The sequence below is a fragment of the Protomyctophum parallelum genome, assembly GCF_964188405.1.
Source record: "Protomyctophum parallelum genome assembly, chromosome: 8".
Taxonomy (NCBI): domain Eukaryota; kingdom Metazoa; phylum Chordata; class Actinopteri; order Myctophiformes; family Myctophidae; genus Protomyctophum; species Protomyctophum parallelum.
Window position 1 is genome coordinate 18,473,958 of NC_139703.1, and position 16,164 is coordinate 18,490,121.

Consider the following 16,164-nt stretch of genomic DNA (forward strand, 5'->3'; position numbering starts at 1 on the left):
GAGGGGCTTACCTGTTGGAGGATGGGTCTGATGTGGCGGAGGGGGAGGGGCTTACCTGTTGGAGGATGGGTCTGATGTGGCGGAGGGGGAGGGGCTTACCTGTTGGAGGATGGGTCTGATGTGGCGGAGGGGGAGGGGCTTACCTGTTGGAGGATGGGTCTGATGTGGCGGAGGGGGAGGGGCTTACCTGTTGGAGGATGGGTCTGATGTGGCGGAGGGGGAGGGGCTTACCTGTTGGAGGATGGGTCTGATGTGGCGGAGGGGGAGGGGCTTACCTGTTGGAGGATGGGTCTGATGTGGCGGAGGGGCAGCGGGCTGAACTTGCTGTGCTTGAGGAAGTCGTAGAGGTTCTGTTCCAGCATCTCGAACACCAGACAGGTGTGGCCCTTGTGTTGGAAGCACTCGTACGAACGGACAAAGTTGTACTCGTCTGCGTTCTCTGCACTCAGCCGGTTCAGGATGCCCACCTGTGTGTGTGTGTGTGTGTGTCAGAAAGATCTGTGAGTTGCTGTGATAGGAGAAGGATATCAAATGGAACACAACCACCCTAAAGACTAATCATTGTGTATATCCCTGCACTATACCTGCATCGAGTGATCTTGGTACATAGAATTTGATCTATTGAAGATTCTGACCTTCAAATGTACATCATTTTTGTTTTGATTGTATTGCTGTATTGTTCTTTCTGCTTTGGCAATGTAAACGTATGTTTTCTCATGCCAATAAAGCCCCTTTAATTTAAATTGAATTGTGTGTGTGTGGGGGGGGGACGACGACAAGCCATGTAACTAACAGACTCATTCACGTTCATAAGCCTTCACACGTGACTGAGTAATAATAAAACCACTATACAATATAGCGAGAACATAAGTTTTTTTCAGAAAAGAAAACATTTGAGAACTAGTGACCATTTAGACCCGAGTTAAAAACATTCACTTTGAAAGAATATATGTTCAAAGATTTGCGCCACATTTTCGACCGGGTTTTTTCCCCGAAAAAAGCTTCTAGGAACATCTTTTGGATGCAGATAAAGGAAAAGGAAAGGTACTATGTTTACCCAGGGTAACTGGTCTAAGGAAAGGAAAGGTACTATGTTTACCCAGGGTAACTGGACTAAGCTCAAGAACTTGTTTACAGCCAGGCCCTGCTCATAGAACATTTCATGGTAGGGGTTCAATGCCTTGCTCAAGGGCACTTCAGCGGTGGTAATTTTAACGTGCCGGTCCGGGGATACGAACTAGCGACCTTCCGGTATCAAGACCGCTCCGCAAGCCGTTCGTATAGATGTGTCACAGAGACTACGTTTTTTTGGGAACATTCTACCCATTGCTGGCCGTCTGAACTCTGAATACAAAAAAGAAAAATCATAAATAATTTGACATAATTATTATTGTTTATAGCTACTTTAATGTAACCCATTAACACATAGTAGACGGTAAAGCCCCATAGTTTTCATTCAAAGCTGCAATCCATACATTGTTTTGTGTGTGCGTCAATAAAACATTATTTGAACCTATAGGCGTGGTAGAATATAACGAATGCTCTTTTATGCTGTAGAAAGACACCTTTTTGGCCCGCAGCAGTTAGTCCAGCCCACCATCAACTAGCTAAGTGTCAGGTATCTAACTAAGGTATCTTAGTTCTCCAATTACTTTAGGGCAGAACGGATGCTTTCAGCTGTTTCAGAGGTCGTAGGCATACTTAAGTTTAACCTTATATGTTGGGTTAAACCCCACGGCTTTAATCTCTTCCTCAAACGAACACACACTGGTACTTTAAATGGGTGGTCCTCACCGTGGGGTCAGGGGACCCACTGGGGTCCTCGGGGGGTCTGCAGGGGGGTCTGCAGCCAAATCAACTAATTAACCCATTTAGGCCTGACATTTTTAGAATCTGATCTCAGGTCAGCATGGGTTAAAAATACCTCGATCTGTCCCTGGCGCGCGTACGACGGGTGGTTCTTGAGGATCTTGATGGCCACGATCTCGTTGGTGCCGCGCTTCCAGCACTTGGCCACCTGACAGATAAACAGATAAACAACTGACAGATTACAACTTGTCCAAAATGCAGCAGCCAGAGTTTTAACTAGAACTAAGATGAGAGAACACATTACTCCAGTTTTGGCTTCACTGCACTGGCTTCCGGTTGTTTTTAAAATAATTTTACTTGTGTATAAAGCTCTCAATGGTCTCGCACCTTCCTACCTACACGACTGCCTGCCTAAATATGTGGCAAAACGCCCCCCCCTAAGGTCTTCCACTGCTGGCCTGCTCGCTTTGCCTAAAAGATTGGCAACTAAGAAATACGGGGAAGCAGCTTTTTGCTTCTACGGGCCGACGGCGTGGAACAAACTCCCACTGTACCTTCGACAGGCAGCCTCTGTAGACATTTTTAAAGCACAGCTCAAGACCCACTTCTACAACATTGCTTTTAATTGATCTTTTATTTTTTGTTATTCATGTCCTCACTGTATTGCATTACTGCTTGTTTTTTAATGTCTTTGCCTTGCTTTTCTTTTCTTTTTTCTCTCCATTGCTCTGTAAAGCACTTTGAGCTGCATTTCATGTCATGAAAGGTGCTATACAAATAAAGTTTTATTATTATTATTATTAGCCCATTCTGAACGGGAACCCATTTTGGTGTTAGCATCATGTTATGCTTTAGCTATTGAAAAATAGCAGATCTACAAGCTCGTAGCGCGCCACCGAGTGGCACGCTACGAGCTTGTAGGTCTGCTATTTTTGAGTGGTGCAACCACTCCTACAACCAGGAATGTCCGTGTGTATCATGTATCCGTCATGAGCACGAGTGGTGTGCGCATGCGTGAAACCAGCAATGGCCAGCAATGTCCGTGTGGGGTAACGCTGCGTGAATGCATTTATTAATACCAGTAGGGGGTGCCAGAAACAGAGAGAGGGGTAGTGCTGAGAGAGAGAGAGAGAGAGAGAGAGAGAGAGAGAGAGAGAGAGAGAGGGGAATTGCACCACTCGGTTCACACAGGTGTGATTTTTTTTAAATCGAAGAACGACTGACATTTTTATAGAATCTGATCTCAGGTCAGAATGGGTTAATCAGACCAGTGTGTGTCCCAGTGGAAACCTCGTATGAATCTGATCTCAGGTCAGAATGGGTTATTTATAATTACCTGTCCGAAGGTTCCGCGGCCCAGGAACTCCAGGACCTCGTAGCTGCACGACACCGAGCAGAGGATCTCGTGCTGCACCAGCTGGTAGTCGCCCTCGCCGTTGGAGCTGCTGCTCTTGGTGGTGGGCGCCGAGTGGGGCACGGACTGGCCCGTGCCCGCCCCCCCTCCTCCTCCCCCTCCCCCTCCTCCTCCTCCGCCCCCACCCCCCGTGCGCGTGGAGGAGTAGGGGGCGGCAGGCGCCGACAGCTCCTCCAGGATCTGCACGCTGCCGCAGCCGCTGCCCCCCCCGTTACCGCCGCCGCTACCGCTACCGCCCGCCTCGCTCGCCACCTCCTCCACCTTCCTCTTCTGCCCGTGGCGGTGGTGGTGGTGGTGGTGCCCCCTGGTGGTGGAGCTCGACGACGATGAGGTCGTCGTCTCTGCAATTTTACAATTTCACAATTTAGCGGAAATTTGGCAGACGCTCTTAATAAGAGCGATTTACAGTAAGCTAAAAACAGGATAAATACATCAAAATAGTCATGGAGAATCATACGTAAGCTAAGAGCCTAACAGTGGAATATCTATATAGAGAAACTATGAGTATACACTATAGTGTACTCTATATAGTGACTATATAGAGTGCCAAGGCACGTGCTACAATTTAGGCATTTAGAAGATGCTGTTAATCCAGAGCGATTTACAGTAAGCAAAAAACATGAGAAATACATCAAAATAGTCATCGAGAATCATACATAAGCTAAGAGCCTAAAGCCTGTATTTTGCGTGTCTTAAGTACCGTACCAGGTCTTATTCCCTAACTTGAGTAAACTAAAGACCTGGAGGCGTGATCAATGCCATTTGGATATTCTGAGTGGCCAAAGAGCATTGATCACGCCTCCAGGTCTTTAGTTTACTCAAGTTAGGGAATAAGACCTGGTACTTAAGACACGTAAAATACAGCCCTAACAGTGGAATATCTATATAATGAAACTATGTGTATACACTATATAGAGTATCAAGGCACATGCTATGGTGAGTGTTACGGGCTAAGATGGCTCAGGGGCAGACTAGAGTGGCTGGACGGTAACCGCAAGGTTGCCGGTTCCAGAGGTAGTACTGAAGTGTCCTTGAGCAAGACTCTGAACCCCAAATTGCTCCTGATGTGCTGGTTGGTGCCTTGCACGGTTGTGTGTGAATGGGGGAAATGCACCATTTACCATTTAAGATGGAGCCTGAAGAGGTGTAATTATAATAATAATAACAGATTAAAATAGGGTGCATTTTGCATCTCAAAACGCTGTTTATAGTTAAGGGACGCAATAAAACAACGACCTCTGCGTCCACGGGATGCACTACTGTACTGTTTATTATTCTAGTTTATTTTGCTAGCTTCAGTTATAAGAAACGTTTATTCTGTTTTCGACATGAATATAACCACATTATAATCATTTGTAAAAAGAAAATGATAAGATATGACTCCTAACGTGGTTGAAGTGGGACTCATCAAATGTCCCTGGGACTCATCTATAAAAGACCATCCCTGCATCCCGGGACTCATTACATTGAACACCTATAGAGCGTCACAGTCCCAACCCCTTTCAGAACGACGAGTGACCCAGGAAATGAATCCCAATGCATTTTTCCTCATAGACATTTCAAAACGTATTTATTTAAAGACCTTTTAAGCGTTGTACGAAGCCAACTCGAGTCGTGACAAATCATGACAACAAACACAATATTTTGGACCAAACAAATAATTCCTAAGAAGAAAAACAACAAAGAAAGTGTTGTAACGTAACCTGCCGTTTTCTACTACTTTTTAATTCTTTGTTTGGCCCAAAACATTGTGTTTATTGTCATGATTTGTCAAGAGTTGGCTTTGTCCGCGGCGTAAACGTCTTTAGATAAATACTTTCTGAAAAGTCTATGAGGAAAATTAACGGGGGTTTCTTTTCCGGGTCTCTCGAGGGGGCGGGACAGCGACGCTCTAGTTACATCACTGTAATAACAACAACAACAACCTTGGTAAGTGGCGTGCTCTCCGAGGCGCCTGCTGGACCCGCGCGGCAGGCTGCCCGTGCTGTCGGCGGCGCGCACCACCACCTGGCCCCGGGAGCCTGGCGCCGCGGGCGGGAAGACCAGGGCGGGGGCGAAGGGCGGCACGGCCGCCATGGCGGGCGTGAAGGCGTAGGCCGAGCCCCCGCCCACGCCCCCGCCGTAGGAGTCGCTGGTGGACACGTCCCACACGTTGGTCTCCACCTTCAGCTTCTTCACGCGGCAGAAGGCGCTGGACGAGATGGAGGGAGGAGAGAACACCTGGAGCTGGGAGCTCATGATGGCTGCAGGGAGGAAAGGAACGGATGGGAGTTAAAGAGAGAGAGACATAACACCTGGAGCTGGGAGCTCATGGTGGCTGCAGGGAGGAAAGGAACGGATGGGAGTTAGAGAGAGAGAGACAGAACACCTGGAGCTGGGAGCTCATGGTGGCTGCAGGGAGGAAAGGAACGGATGGGAGTTAAAACACTATAAGTGCCGGAAGTGCTTCAAAATAGGAGCTCTGGGTGGCCGGGGTTGTCTCAGCGCTTTTACTCTGAAAGCCATGACCCGGAAACACTCTACTAAAAAAAGTTGACTTTACATTGCTAGCTTACATTGTGATCATTTTAATTTATACGATATATGATCCAAAAAGCGTTCATATTTTGCGGGAGAGACGGATGAGGAGCAGAAATGAAGCGCCAGTATATCGATCCGTTCATAACCACGGAGAGCGCTAAGTCAACGGTAAGCTAATATGAGCCCAGAGCGTAGCATATATAGCCGAAAGGCAAACGGGCCAAAAAAAGGAAAAATTCTGAATATTCTTATCTCGCCCGGTATCATTGAAGATGCGCTAGGACGTCCTCAGACGTCTTATGTACGCGACGGTGGAGGTCCTTATGACGTCTTGCGACGTCCTATGTACAGATTGTGTTTTAAAGAGAGATGGAGGGAGGAGAGAACACCTGGAGCTGGGAGCTCATGGTGGCTGCGGGGAGGAAAGGAACGGATGGGGATTTGAGTTAAAAACGTTTGTTCTGAAAGAAAATATATATTCCAAATTTGCGCCACATTTTCACGATTTTTCAAAAATAGCAGACCTACAAGCTCGTATAGCGCGCCACTCGGCAGCGGCTCTAGCAGTGATTCTCAACCATTTAATGGCATTTCTATCTCTGAGACCCCACTTTGTATATATATATATATATATATATATATAAATATATATATATATACTATATTATTATACAATCAATGTTAATTTAACTCTGAGAGTGTACAAATGGAACCAAATTTCGTTCCATTTGTACACTCAAGAGTTACAAACCCATAAGGGCCCACTTGGTTTACAAACTATCATTTAGCTGTATGGACCCCCTGGAACTCCCTCAAGGACCCCTGGGGGTCCCCGGACCCCACTTTGAGAACCACTGATCCAGGCGTATCTCTCCGGCCCTCAATGTATTTACATATTGTACAGTAAATTAAAAAAAAAACCATTATTCAGGCACATTTTTGCCACCTAATTTCCCCATTAGGCCCACCCTATGCAACGCCATCATACAGGGACGAGAGAGAGAGGGGGAGAGAGACACAGACAGACAGAAGACTTGTTTACATCAACACACGCTACAAGCCACACCCGCCACTCCTCTCCTCACACACACACACACACACACACACACACACACACACACACACAGCACCACCTCCAGCACGACAGGTTACACCGGACAGCAAGATGGTGCAAATATCCACAAATATTTTAGATATATTTTTTTTCCCACGATTTTGTAACCCATTTCTCACCCCTGTGTCAATGTGATCCTGGGCTCTACACAGTACACACCCTCCGCCAACCTAGTCCCCATATATGGGGGACAAGGGGAGAGCAACGGACTTGAACTCATGCTTCCTTCATGCCTGAGTGTCCAAGTTGCTCCTTTACACCTGACAGGGGGAGTTTCCCTGGTTGGACGTAGCACGTGGAAGGAACACGTTATTCCAACCAGTTCCTTTCCCCTCCATCGGCGCCCCGGCTGACCAGGGGGAGGCAGTTTAGTGACCAGGATTACTGCATGTTTTTTGTGAGGGTCACAAGTCCATTTGTACCCCCCCCCCCCCCCCCCCCCAATCGCCACTGGAGTCAACAAACCGTTCACTAGTACACAGATGCATAGCATTAGTCTGCAGTGTGATCATGCTGACTGACTGACTGACACCCCCGAGTCTGACAATCCCAAACAATGACTTTGTTGTTGTATTTATACCGGCCATATGACGTCTCACAGCACAGCATCATTTAGTGCACAGACTAAAACAAACATTAAAGTCCACCCCCCATAGACTTGGCTGGCAAACGATTTGTTGCTGTTAAAAGAGTGCTAAACAAACATTAAAAGTCCATAGACTTGCTGCTGCAACAATGTAATTGCTAGCCCTGCATTGGCAGGGCTAGCTCCCCTCAAAACATTTTAAAATCACACTTGTGTGAAGTGAGGGGGCGGTCTTATCATCATACATCATCTCACCTTCGTCATCAAAGTTTATGTCACGCGATGCTTGTGTTTTACACAAACACTCAGATTGTCCATTCATTGTCAATGGCATTTAAGGTTTGTGACTTTGTGTTGGGACAGAATGTGGGTTACACACACCAAAAGCTGGACATAGGATCACCCCTCAAAAATACATTCTTTAAAGCATGAGGTCAGTCCGCTGCTATAAAGCATTGGTTCTCACGGTGGGGTCCGGCAGGGGACCCCCAGGGGCTACTTTATAGTTAATAATAGTTATAATGTGGGGGTCCTCGACATGAAAAAGATTCAGAACCACTGCTTTGTCTGTGGAGATGGATTTGCCTGCATCCAGCCACACACACACACACACACACACACACACACACACACACTTTAGGCATTTAGCAATCTTAGCATCTTACAATAAGCAAAAACAAAAAGCATGGCAATACATCACATACATAAAAGTAGTTATCATGAAACATGCGTAAGCTAAGAACGTAACAGTGGAATATCTATATAATGAAACCACACACACACACACATACACACACACACACTTTCAGCATATCCGCTCTAGACCGGATCTGAAAGCTGCAAAGCAAATTGATCCAGTGCTTAGCTTAGCCTACACAACACATAACTCAACTCTCATACGATATGGAGTATGGACCCCAGAGAGACAGAGGGACCACCACCAATGACCATGGCCCGAGCAACACGACCCGACCACAGCACACACATCCAAGGGCCAGCCGGCTCTAGCTACCATGGAGATCACTTCATGATCACAGGGGATAATGTTACATGATGACCTAGTAAGCTTAGTTTCCTAGTGTAGGCTACTGAAAAAGGCTGGGCTCGGTGGTGGGGGAAATCATGGGCTAGTCTCTTTGGCCTGGCTGGAGATTTGTTGTCGTCGGGGGACTAAAAACAAGCCATGGTCTATAAAAAAAACAGGCATTACTCTATAATTAAAACAATAGATGTATAGAAAAACGTACCAACAACCAGGGCAGTTCTCTGTGCTAAAAAGAAAAAGGCTGGGCTCTCGATGGGGAAATGGGCTTTGGCCTGGAGATTTGCTGGAAAAACCCAGCCATGATCTTTTATAATAAACAACTCTATTAAAACAACAAAGCACGCACGATGCAGAAAACAAAACCAACAAAACAAGGTCTCGTTCCAAAAATAAATAAATACAGTACTATAGTCTGATTTCGTATTTTTGACATGTTACGTCACATCGACTTAATCTGGTATTCACCACCAACTGTAAAAGCAAAGCTTTCAGTTTCAACAATGATCATGTTGTCGACTGACTAATAATGCAATCTGACACGACTGTACCCGTCTAGTACACATCTACAACACTTTAGTTACTGACAATCTAAAATGCATTTAAATCCTAAACCGTTCCACATAATCCAACAGACATGGAAAAATACAGGAATCGACATCCAACCACCACCACCATCCATTGCTAACGAACGAGGCTAACGGCCCCCCAAAAAAACACCGAAATGTTACAGACAAGACAAGTTAATTCTTCACCACAGTCAAATCATTCATCCCACCAACAAACAGACAAGCTAAAACATCCCCTGTTTGTGTGATTTATACTCTCTGTAATGTTATTTGATCGATTCCCGACAAGCTTGAAAAATGTCAGACGTACAAGACAGAAGAATCGATAAAATACATCTAAATCTAAATCTAAAGTCTAAATCTTTAGGCTAATATTACATTTCCCAGCCCAACAACTTCATCATCATCAAACCACAAGATAAAGAAAATGACAAACATATAGTTCACATACCGGGGGTTGTTGTGGTTGTGTTGCTGTAGCGTCGAAATAGATGTCGTTGTCGTTGTAACGACACAGGTTTAAATCCCCCAGTGCTGCAGCAGACAGTGGACGAGGAGGCTAACAGTTAGCAGCTATTCGTTAGCCACAGTTTGCTACAAGCTAATAGCTATAGGCCTGCATTGTCTGACTGTTGCTGCCTGCTAGCTGCACACACACACACACACACACTCACACAGCGCTTATTCTCTACGCATTCATAGTTCTCCTTTCAACGTCTCCTGAGCGCCACACGGAGGAGGAAGGTTTCATGGTACAGATGTCACAAAGAGTAGTGTTTTGACTGTAGAACGGCGATTATGTGTCCGTAAAATGGACTTGTTCTTTCGGTGGAGAGGAATCCACTTCTTCTCGCCGGAAAATACTCCTGAACCAACCGACCAACCACGTCCCTTATCAGCTGAACTGAACTGCGAAACCCAACGGCATTTCCGGCAATTTACCGTAATTGCCGTGCCGTTTCATATGAGTTACCGTAATACCCTATGGAGGTGGTCTCTCTCTTCAACCCTTTTCCTTGGAGATGGAGTGCCACCGTTTTTGTATTTTTCCATGCAGTTTTTCATGTGTCTAGTATGAGGTGACAGTACTTCATTAGACACCCTGGAGTGGAGTCGTTTTTATGTGCAATGGTGTATTAACTTTGTATTTAGACAATTACAATTTACAATTTAGGCATTTAGCAGACGCTCTTAATCCAGAGCGATTTACATGATTAAGCAAGAACAAAAAGCAAGGGAATACATCACATAAAAGCATTTATCATGAAACATACAAGAAAGTAACAGTGGAATATCTATATAATGAAACTATACATATAAACTATACATATATACTACTATGCTATACATATGTACTATGGCGTGCTATGACTATATACAATGCAATTATAGTGCTGTCTACATAACATGCTATAAGTCTGTAACAAATGCTATCTAAGTCTACAGAAATGCTATCTAAGGGGGAAAACCAAATTTAGGGTTTCTTCCTGGAGGCTGAACCCTTGACAGTCAAATGGGCCAATGAAATAAACAGTAATTCAATTTTTTATTTAAATGTAATCAAAATGGGCTAAATCAAATGGTTTGATGACATTTAGCCTCTCTCACTTAGACCCAAAACGAAATAATATTTTGTTATCGTTATTGGATGAGATTTTTGTCAAAATATAACAATTATTCTACAACATACTCTATTTGTGTAGACTTCTTGTAAATTAAATAATGCAGGGCGTCTCAAATAAAACATTTGAGAACCACTAGTTGGACTCAATTTTGGTTTTAGTCATATAGTCTCTTGAAACGTTTTAATTTAGTGTCTAGTTTTAATCGACTAAATATCATAAGATTTTTGTCGACTAAATCTACAGTTGATTTAGTCGACTAAAATGTTTTGGCGGGCCTTAATTGATGCCATCGTAATGGCTGATTTTACACTTGCTGAAAATAGCAGATCTACAAGCTCAAAATGCGTCGCAGCGTTGTGTAAAGTTACTTATACTGGATCTCTTGTCCACTAAAGTCCCTATAGTTCACATATGAATTATGTGTCCAGGTATGATCATTTTAATCTAAATCAATCTCAATACTTCGTTAAAGTTATATACATAGTGAATTGTTATTAAATTATGACCTTAATATCAGCTTTTTGAATCACATTGCTGCATGCTCACTCTTTCTTATTCTCCAATGGTTATACAGCATTGTTTTTCAGTCTGTCTAAGTCACTGCTACAGTATAACTGCAGACAGTAGAGCCTATATCACTTTATAACTGCTACAGTATGCTATATTCCGCGGTAGTCTGAAAACCCACCTTTTCAGACTCCATCATGGCCCATAGCACTTACCCTACCCCCTTAGATAGCATTTCTGTAGACTTACAATTACAATTTACAATTTAGGCATTTAGCAGACGCTCTTAATCCAGAGCGACTTACATTTAAGCAAAAACAAAAGCATGGGAATACATCACATAAAAGCATTTATCATGAAACATGCGTAAGCTAAGAAAGTAACAGTGGAATATCTATATAATGAAACTATACATACTCTATACATATAAACTATACATATTTACTACTATGCTATACATATGTACTATGGCGTGCTATGACTATATACAATACAATTATAGTGCTGTATACATAACATGCTATAAGTCTGTGTCAAATGCTATCTAAGCCAACAGAAATGCTATCTAAGGGGTTAGGGTAAGTGCTATGGGCCATGATGGAGACTTAGATAGCATTTGATACAGACTTATAGCATGTTATGTATAGACAGCACTAGACAGCACTAGAATTGCATTGTATGTAGTCATAGCACGTCATAGTACATATGTATAGCATAGTATAGTATATATGTATAGTTTATATGTATAGTTTCATTATATAGATATTCCACTGTTACTTTCTTAGCTTACGCATGTTTCATGATAAATGCTTTTTATGTGATGTATTCGCATGCTTTTTGTTCTTGCTTAATGTAAGTTGCTTAAGAGCGTCTGCTAAATGCCTAAATTGTAAATTGTATATCACTATATAACTGCTACAGTATAACTGCAGACAGTAGCCTATATCACTTCTGTTATTATATTATTATATATATTAAAACAAATACTGACGTTTTTAAGGAGCCCAAATAACCATTTTAAAGTAGAACGACATAATTTGAAGTGAAGCATTGCCACGAATGACCAAAAGTTTTTTTTATTATAAACTACTAGACACTGGAGAAAACTTAAACTGTGCCACCCGATATCGGGTGACTGTGCATATACGTCCACATTGAGTAGGCCAATAGTACTGTGTCAAATGTATCTCCCTTGCATTCTTTCATAGAAAGGTATGTCCAAAATGAAGCAATTAAGTTCCTGTCTGTTCCTTAACTATTGCACCAAAAACCTGCCAGGTGAGTATGCTGCTGTGCCAGATCGACCCCATCGCATAAAGACAAAGGCAGACATTTGCATCCCTCCCTATCGGGTCACTCTACTGAATGGGCCGGCCTGCAGCAGCCTGTGTGTTGCTGGGTGTCTGATTTAGGGTAGAAGACAGCAGCTACTTTAAATAATGGGCCTGGTCTACACATGATACACTATACACCTCATTGATATTGATATGCATGTATACCTGTCTAGTTCACACTTCAGGGCCCTGATTGCTTGAGGCCCCATGTTGGATTGTATTTATGGGGCCCCAAATGGAATGGTGTATCGAATCTTGTGGACCAGGCCAATTGCAAGATGCTGTACTCTGTTGTCGACCGTAAGCCATTCCAGCCTGTCAAAGTGCACAGGCAGGGGTGAGGTGGGTTCGGGGGGTGAGGCAAAGTAGGAGCCTGACAAGTTTGTTTTGAGAAGTCTGGAGCCTTGTTTTAAGGGCCTTTGAGGTGCTGTGGTACCAAGAGGTGCATGCATAGTCGAAGAAACCTTGTACGAGGGCTCCTGTTAGGGTCTTCAAGGTGTTTTTGTTGACCAGTGAGGAGATCCTGTAAAGGAATCTTGTTCTTTGGTTGACTTTTTTGATTACGTTGGTGGCCATTTTATCACCGGAAAGATTAGCCTCCAGGATGGAACCTAGGTAGGTAATTTCATCTTTACGTGTGATAATATTGTCACCCACTCTAACCAAGAAGTCATCTGCCTTGCTGAGATTACCATTAGATCCAAAGAGAATTGATTTAGTTTTTCCAATGTGTAAAGATAGTTTGTTAGATTCTACCGAGTTCGGAGCTGAGGGTCTTTTCAACCTGCAGTTTGTTCCTGTCCGAGACCAGCAGTGCTGAGTCAATAGTCATCTCACCTCACCCCTGCCCACTTTGACAGGCTGGGATGGCTTAGGGTCGACGACAGAGTACAGCATCTTGCAATGGGTCTGGTCCACAAGATTCGATACACCACCAAGATACCCATGTACCTGTCTAAATACTTCCTTAATGTAAACGAAGTCCACACCCACAACACCAGAGGGAGTGCAACAAACAAACAATGTACAACCCAGATTCGGCACAAACAAGGGACTAAATTATTTTCGCTCCTATGCCACCAAAATGTGGAACGCCCTACCAACAGTCATTAAGACATGTGAATCCCTTGACTCCTTCAAAACCGCTCTCAAAGGGCACCTACGGATGGCTGCAATTCGAAACTGGCCTCTGTAAAATCTGAATCCCCCCCCCACCCCATTTCCCCTCACTGTATCTTTTCCCTTTTTGCTTCCTATATGATGAATTCCTGTTCTGTTCTTTAGCTACATAGAAGTGTCTATTCGTGTCTCTAAATGTTTTGATGAATTGAACAATGTGGACCCTGTTGTAAACAAGTGTAATGCTTAATTGGGTCATCCACTCACAGTTAACAGTCTTTGTATTGAGTTTGTGCTTAAAATGTACTGTAAATTCTACAAACTGTTAATAAATATTTCAATCAATCAATCAATCTTCGAACAGGAACAAGTTGTAGTCACAAGCTGATGTCATGTCGTTTACATTAGGAACAGTAAAGGTCCTAGTATGCTTCCTTGTGGGACGCCACAGCTCACTGGGAGGGGAGGGGACAGTATTCCGTTCACCTCCACCATCTGTTCTCTCCCCTCCAGGTAGGATTGCATCCAGCTCAAAACCAATTGCTTTTAGCTTGTTAACCAGTGGAGTGTATCATAGGCTATGTAGAAATAGAATACTGTATTGATGAGAAAAATATAGGAAACCTTTTAATGATCTCTTTTGATGTATTGCTTAACTCGACACACACACACACACACACACACACACACACACACACACACACACACACACACACACACACACACACACACACATACATAAAAACAATAATAATAATAATAATTATTATTATTATTATTAATCTAATCGTGGACATAGGATAAATTTAACACCAGACCAAAGAAAATAAATAAAGTGCAAATTTTCTTTTTATTCTGATTTCATTTTACAGCAGAAATTATGTAAAGCATTCAGAGAAGACATTTTCCACATATAAGGGCAATTCAAAACACTTTTGCATGGCCTCAGCAACAAAATATTCTTTTTTTTTTTCTTCTTTAAAAACATCAACCATTTTTAGTGATGCTTGAGCATGCACAGTTGTAAAAATAAAAACAAAAAAACAAAAAACAAAAAAAGACCTATTTGGCTACAAAATAATTAAGGGATTATGGAGTATAAGAGTGAGACAGGCCTCATTTAATACTCGGCTGTATGTCATACACGACATCCGCGGAGTTTAAACTATAGCGCATGAAGAACCTAACAGCAGGCAAGGTGGAAGGAAGCAGGACATGAGAATGCAAAGGTAAGGAGGTAATTAGGTAAGGAGGTAAGGAGGCAAGGAGGCAAGGAGGCAAGGAGGTAAGGAGAGGCCTAGCCATAGAATTTATTTATAAGGGTCTACCATTCTAGCATGCAATGTGAGGTTTAGGCCATGCTTTGTTAAGAGCAAGGGCCCGTTGTACTATTATCATTCATGTCTACAGTAGTTTGACCTCTGACCTCGGACATACAGCAGGCCAACTAGTCGAGTTTCTAGTCTACCGTCTGTCTTCCTATGACAATTTATTGTTTTTGTTTTTTATGCGTTTCTTTTCTTCGTGTTTTACTGTTTTTTTTGTTTGTTTGTTTGTTTTACTCTACTTTTGTTTAGTTTTTTTCCCTACAGTCACCATTCTCTCCGTAAATATGAACGTAGGTTTTAGTATATAGTGCATGAGAGCGCGTTCTGTTGCACGCTTTGAGCTAACTGAGAATTCTGCATGTTGTCGTTGTGAGCGTTTTTTAGACCCGTGTGAATGTTTTCTTTGTGCACAGTAAAATCCTCGCTGTGTTCTGCTTCTATATATAACTCTGAGATAGTGTACTATTAAATATAACCAGATACATTTGTACGCTTTCAAAGTTCGACGTCGTCAACGAACCGCGAGCGCATACAGGTGTAAAAGTGTACGTGTGACACTACACTTCCGTACAAGTTCCGTTCCCGCCGTTTTTTCTTTCACACGGAGGATTTTACTGTGGGATGTCAGGGAGACTATGAGAGGGGGGGGGGGGGGGGTGACGTTATAGCGACAGATAAAGTGACAGAGTGGATGAACGCGCGGCCACCGGCCGCCACAGACCGCGGATACTGTTTCAGATACATGGTCAGATACATGGTCAGACACATGGTCAGACACATGGTCAGATACATGGTCACAAACAACTCTTATTAAACAAGACCTCGTCTGCCTTGTCTCTCAGCAACGCACGGTACAAACCCAGTGTTCATTTAACCAGTTTAGACCTGAGAATGAATCAGACTACATCAGAGTGGTGAAGACTTTATACCTCCTCATAATAAAAAGCTGTCATCTCCATATTTAATACATTTAGACCTGAGACCAGATTCCACAAATGTCTTCTAAATCATGACAGTTTTCTGAAAGACCTCATGTTTCTACATCAGTGGTTCTCAAACTATTTCATGTCAAGGACCCCCAGAATGATCTGTATTTGGCCGCCGACCCCCCATCTGAAAACATGTTGTAGGGACTCCCCAGAAGCAAAGGTTTGAGTTAAAAAACTTTGGCTCTGAGAGAATATATATTCAAAGATT

General features: G+C 43.2%; 1 protein-coding gene across 5 annotated transcripts in view; it reads right to left on the reverse strand.

Moving 5' to 3' along the window:
- Positions 1–9,928, reverse strand: part of hipk1b (homeodomain interacting protein kinase 1b) — a 37,419-nt gene extending 27,491 nt beyond the window's left edge. For all 5 annotated transcript variants that reach the window (XM_083771722.1, XM_083771721.1, XM_083771720.1 and 2 more), the window contains exons 1-5: positions 9,506–9,928; positions 5,149–5,466; positions 3,146–3,564; positions 1,925–2,017; positions 276–467 (exon numbers count right to left, since the gene is read on the reverse strand). In XM_083771722.1, coding sequence (XP_083627848.1) covers positions 276–467; positions 1,925–2,017; positions 3,146–3,564; positions 5,149–5,461 — 1,017 coding nt within the window. In that variant the 5' untranslated portion in view covers positions 5,462–5,466; positions 9,506–9,928. The remainder of the gene's footprint in view (positions 1–275; positions 468–1,924; positions 2,018–3,145; positions 3,565–5,148; positions 5,467–9,505) is intronic.
- Positions 9,929–16,164: the final 6,236 nt, after the last annotated feature.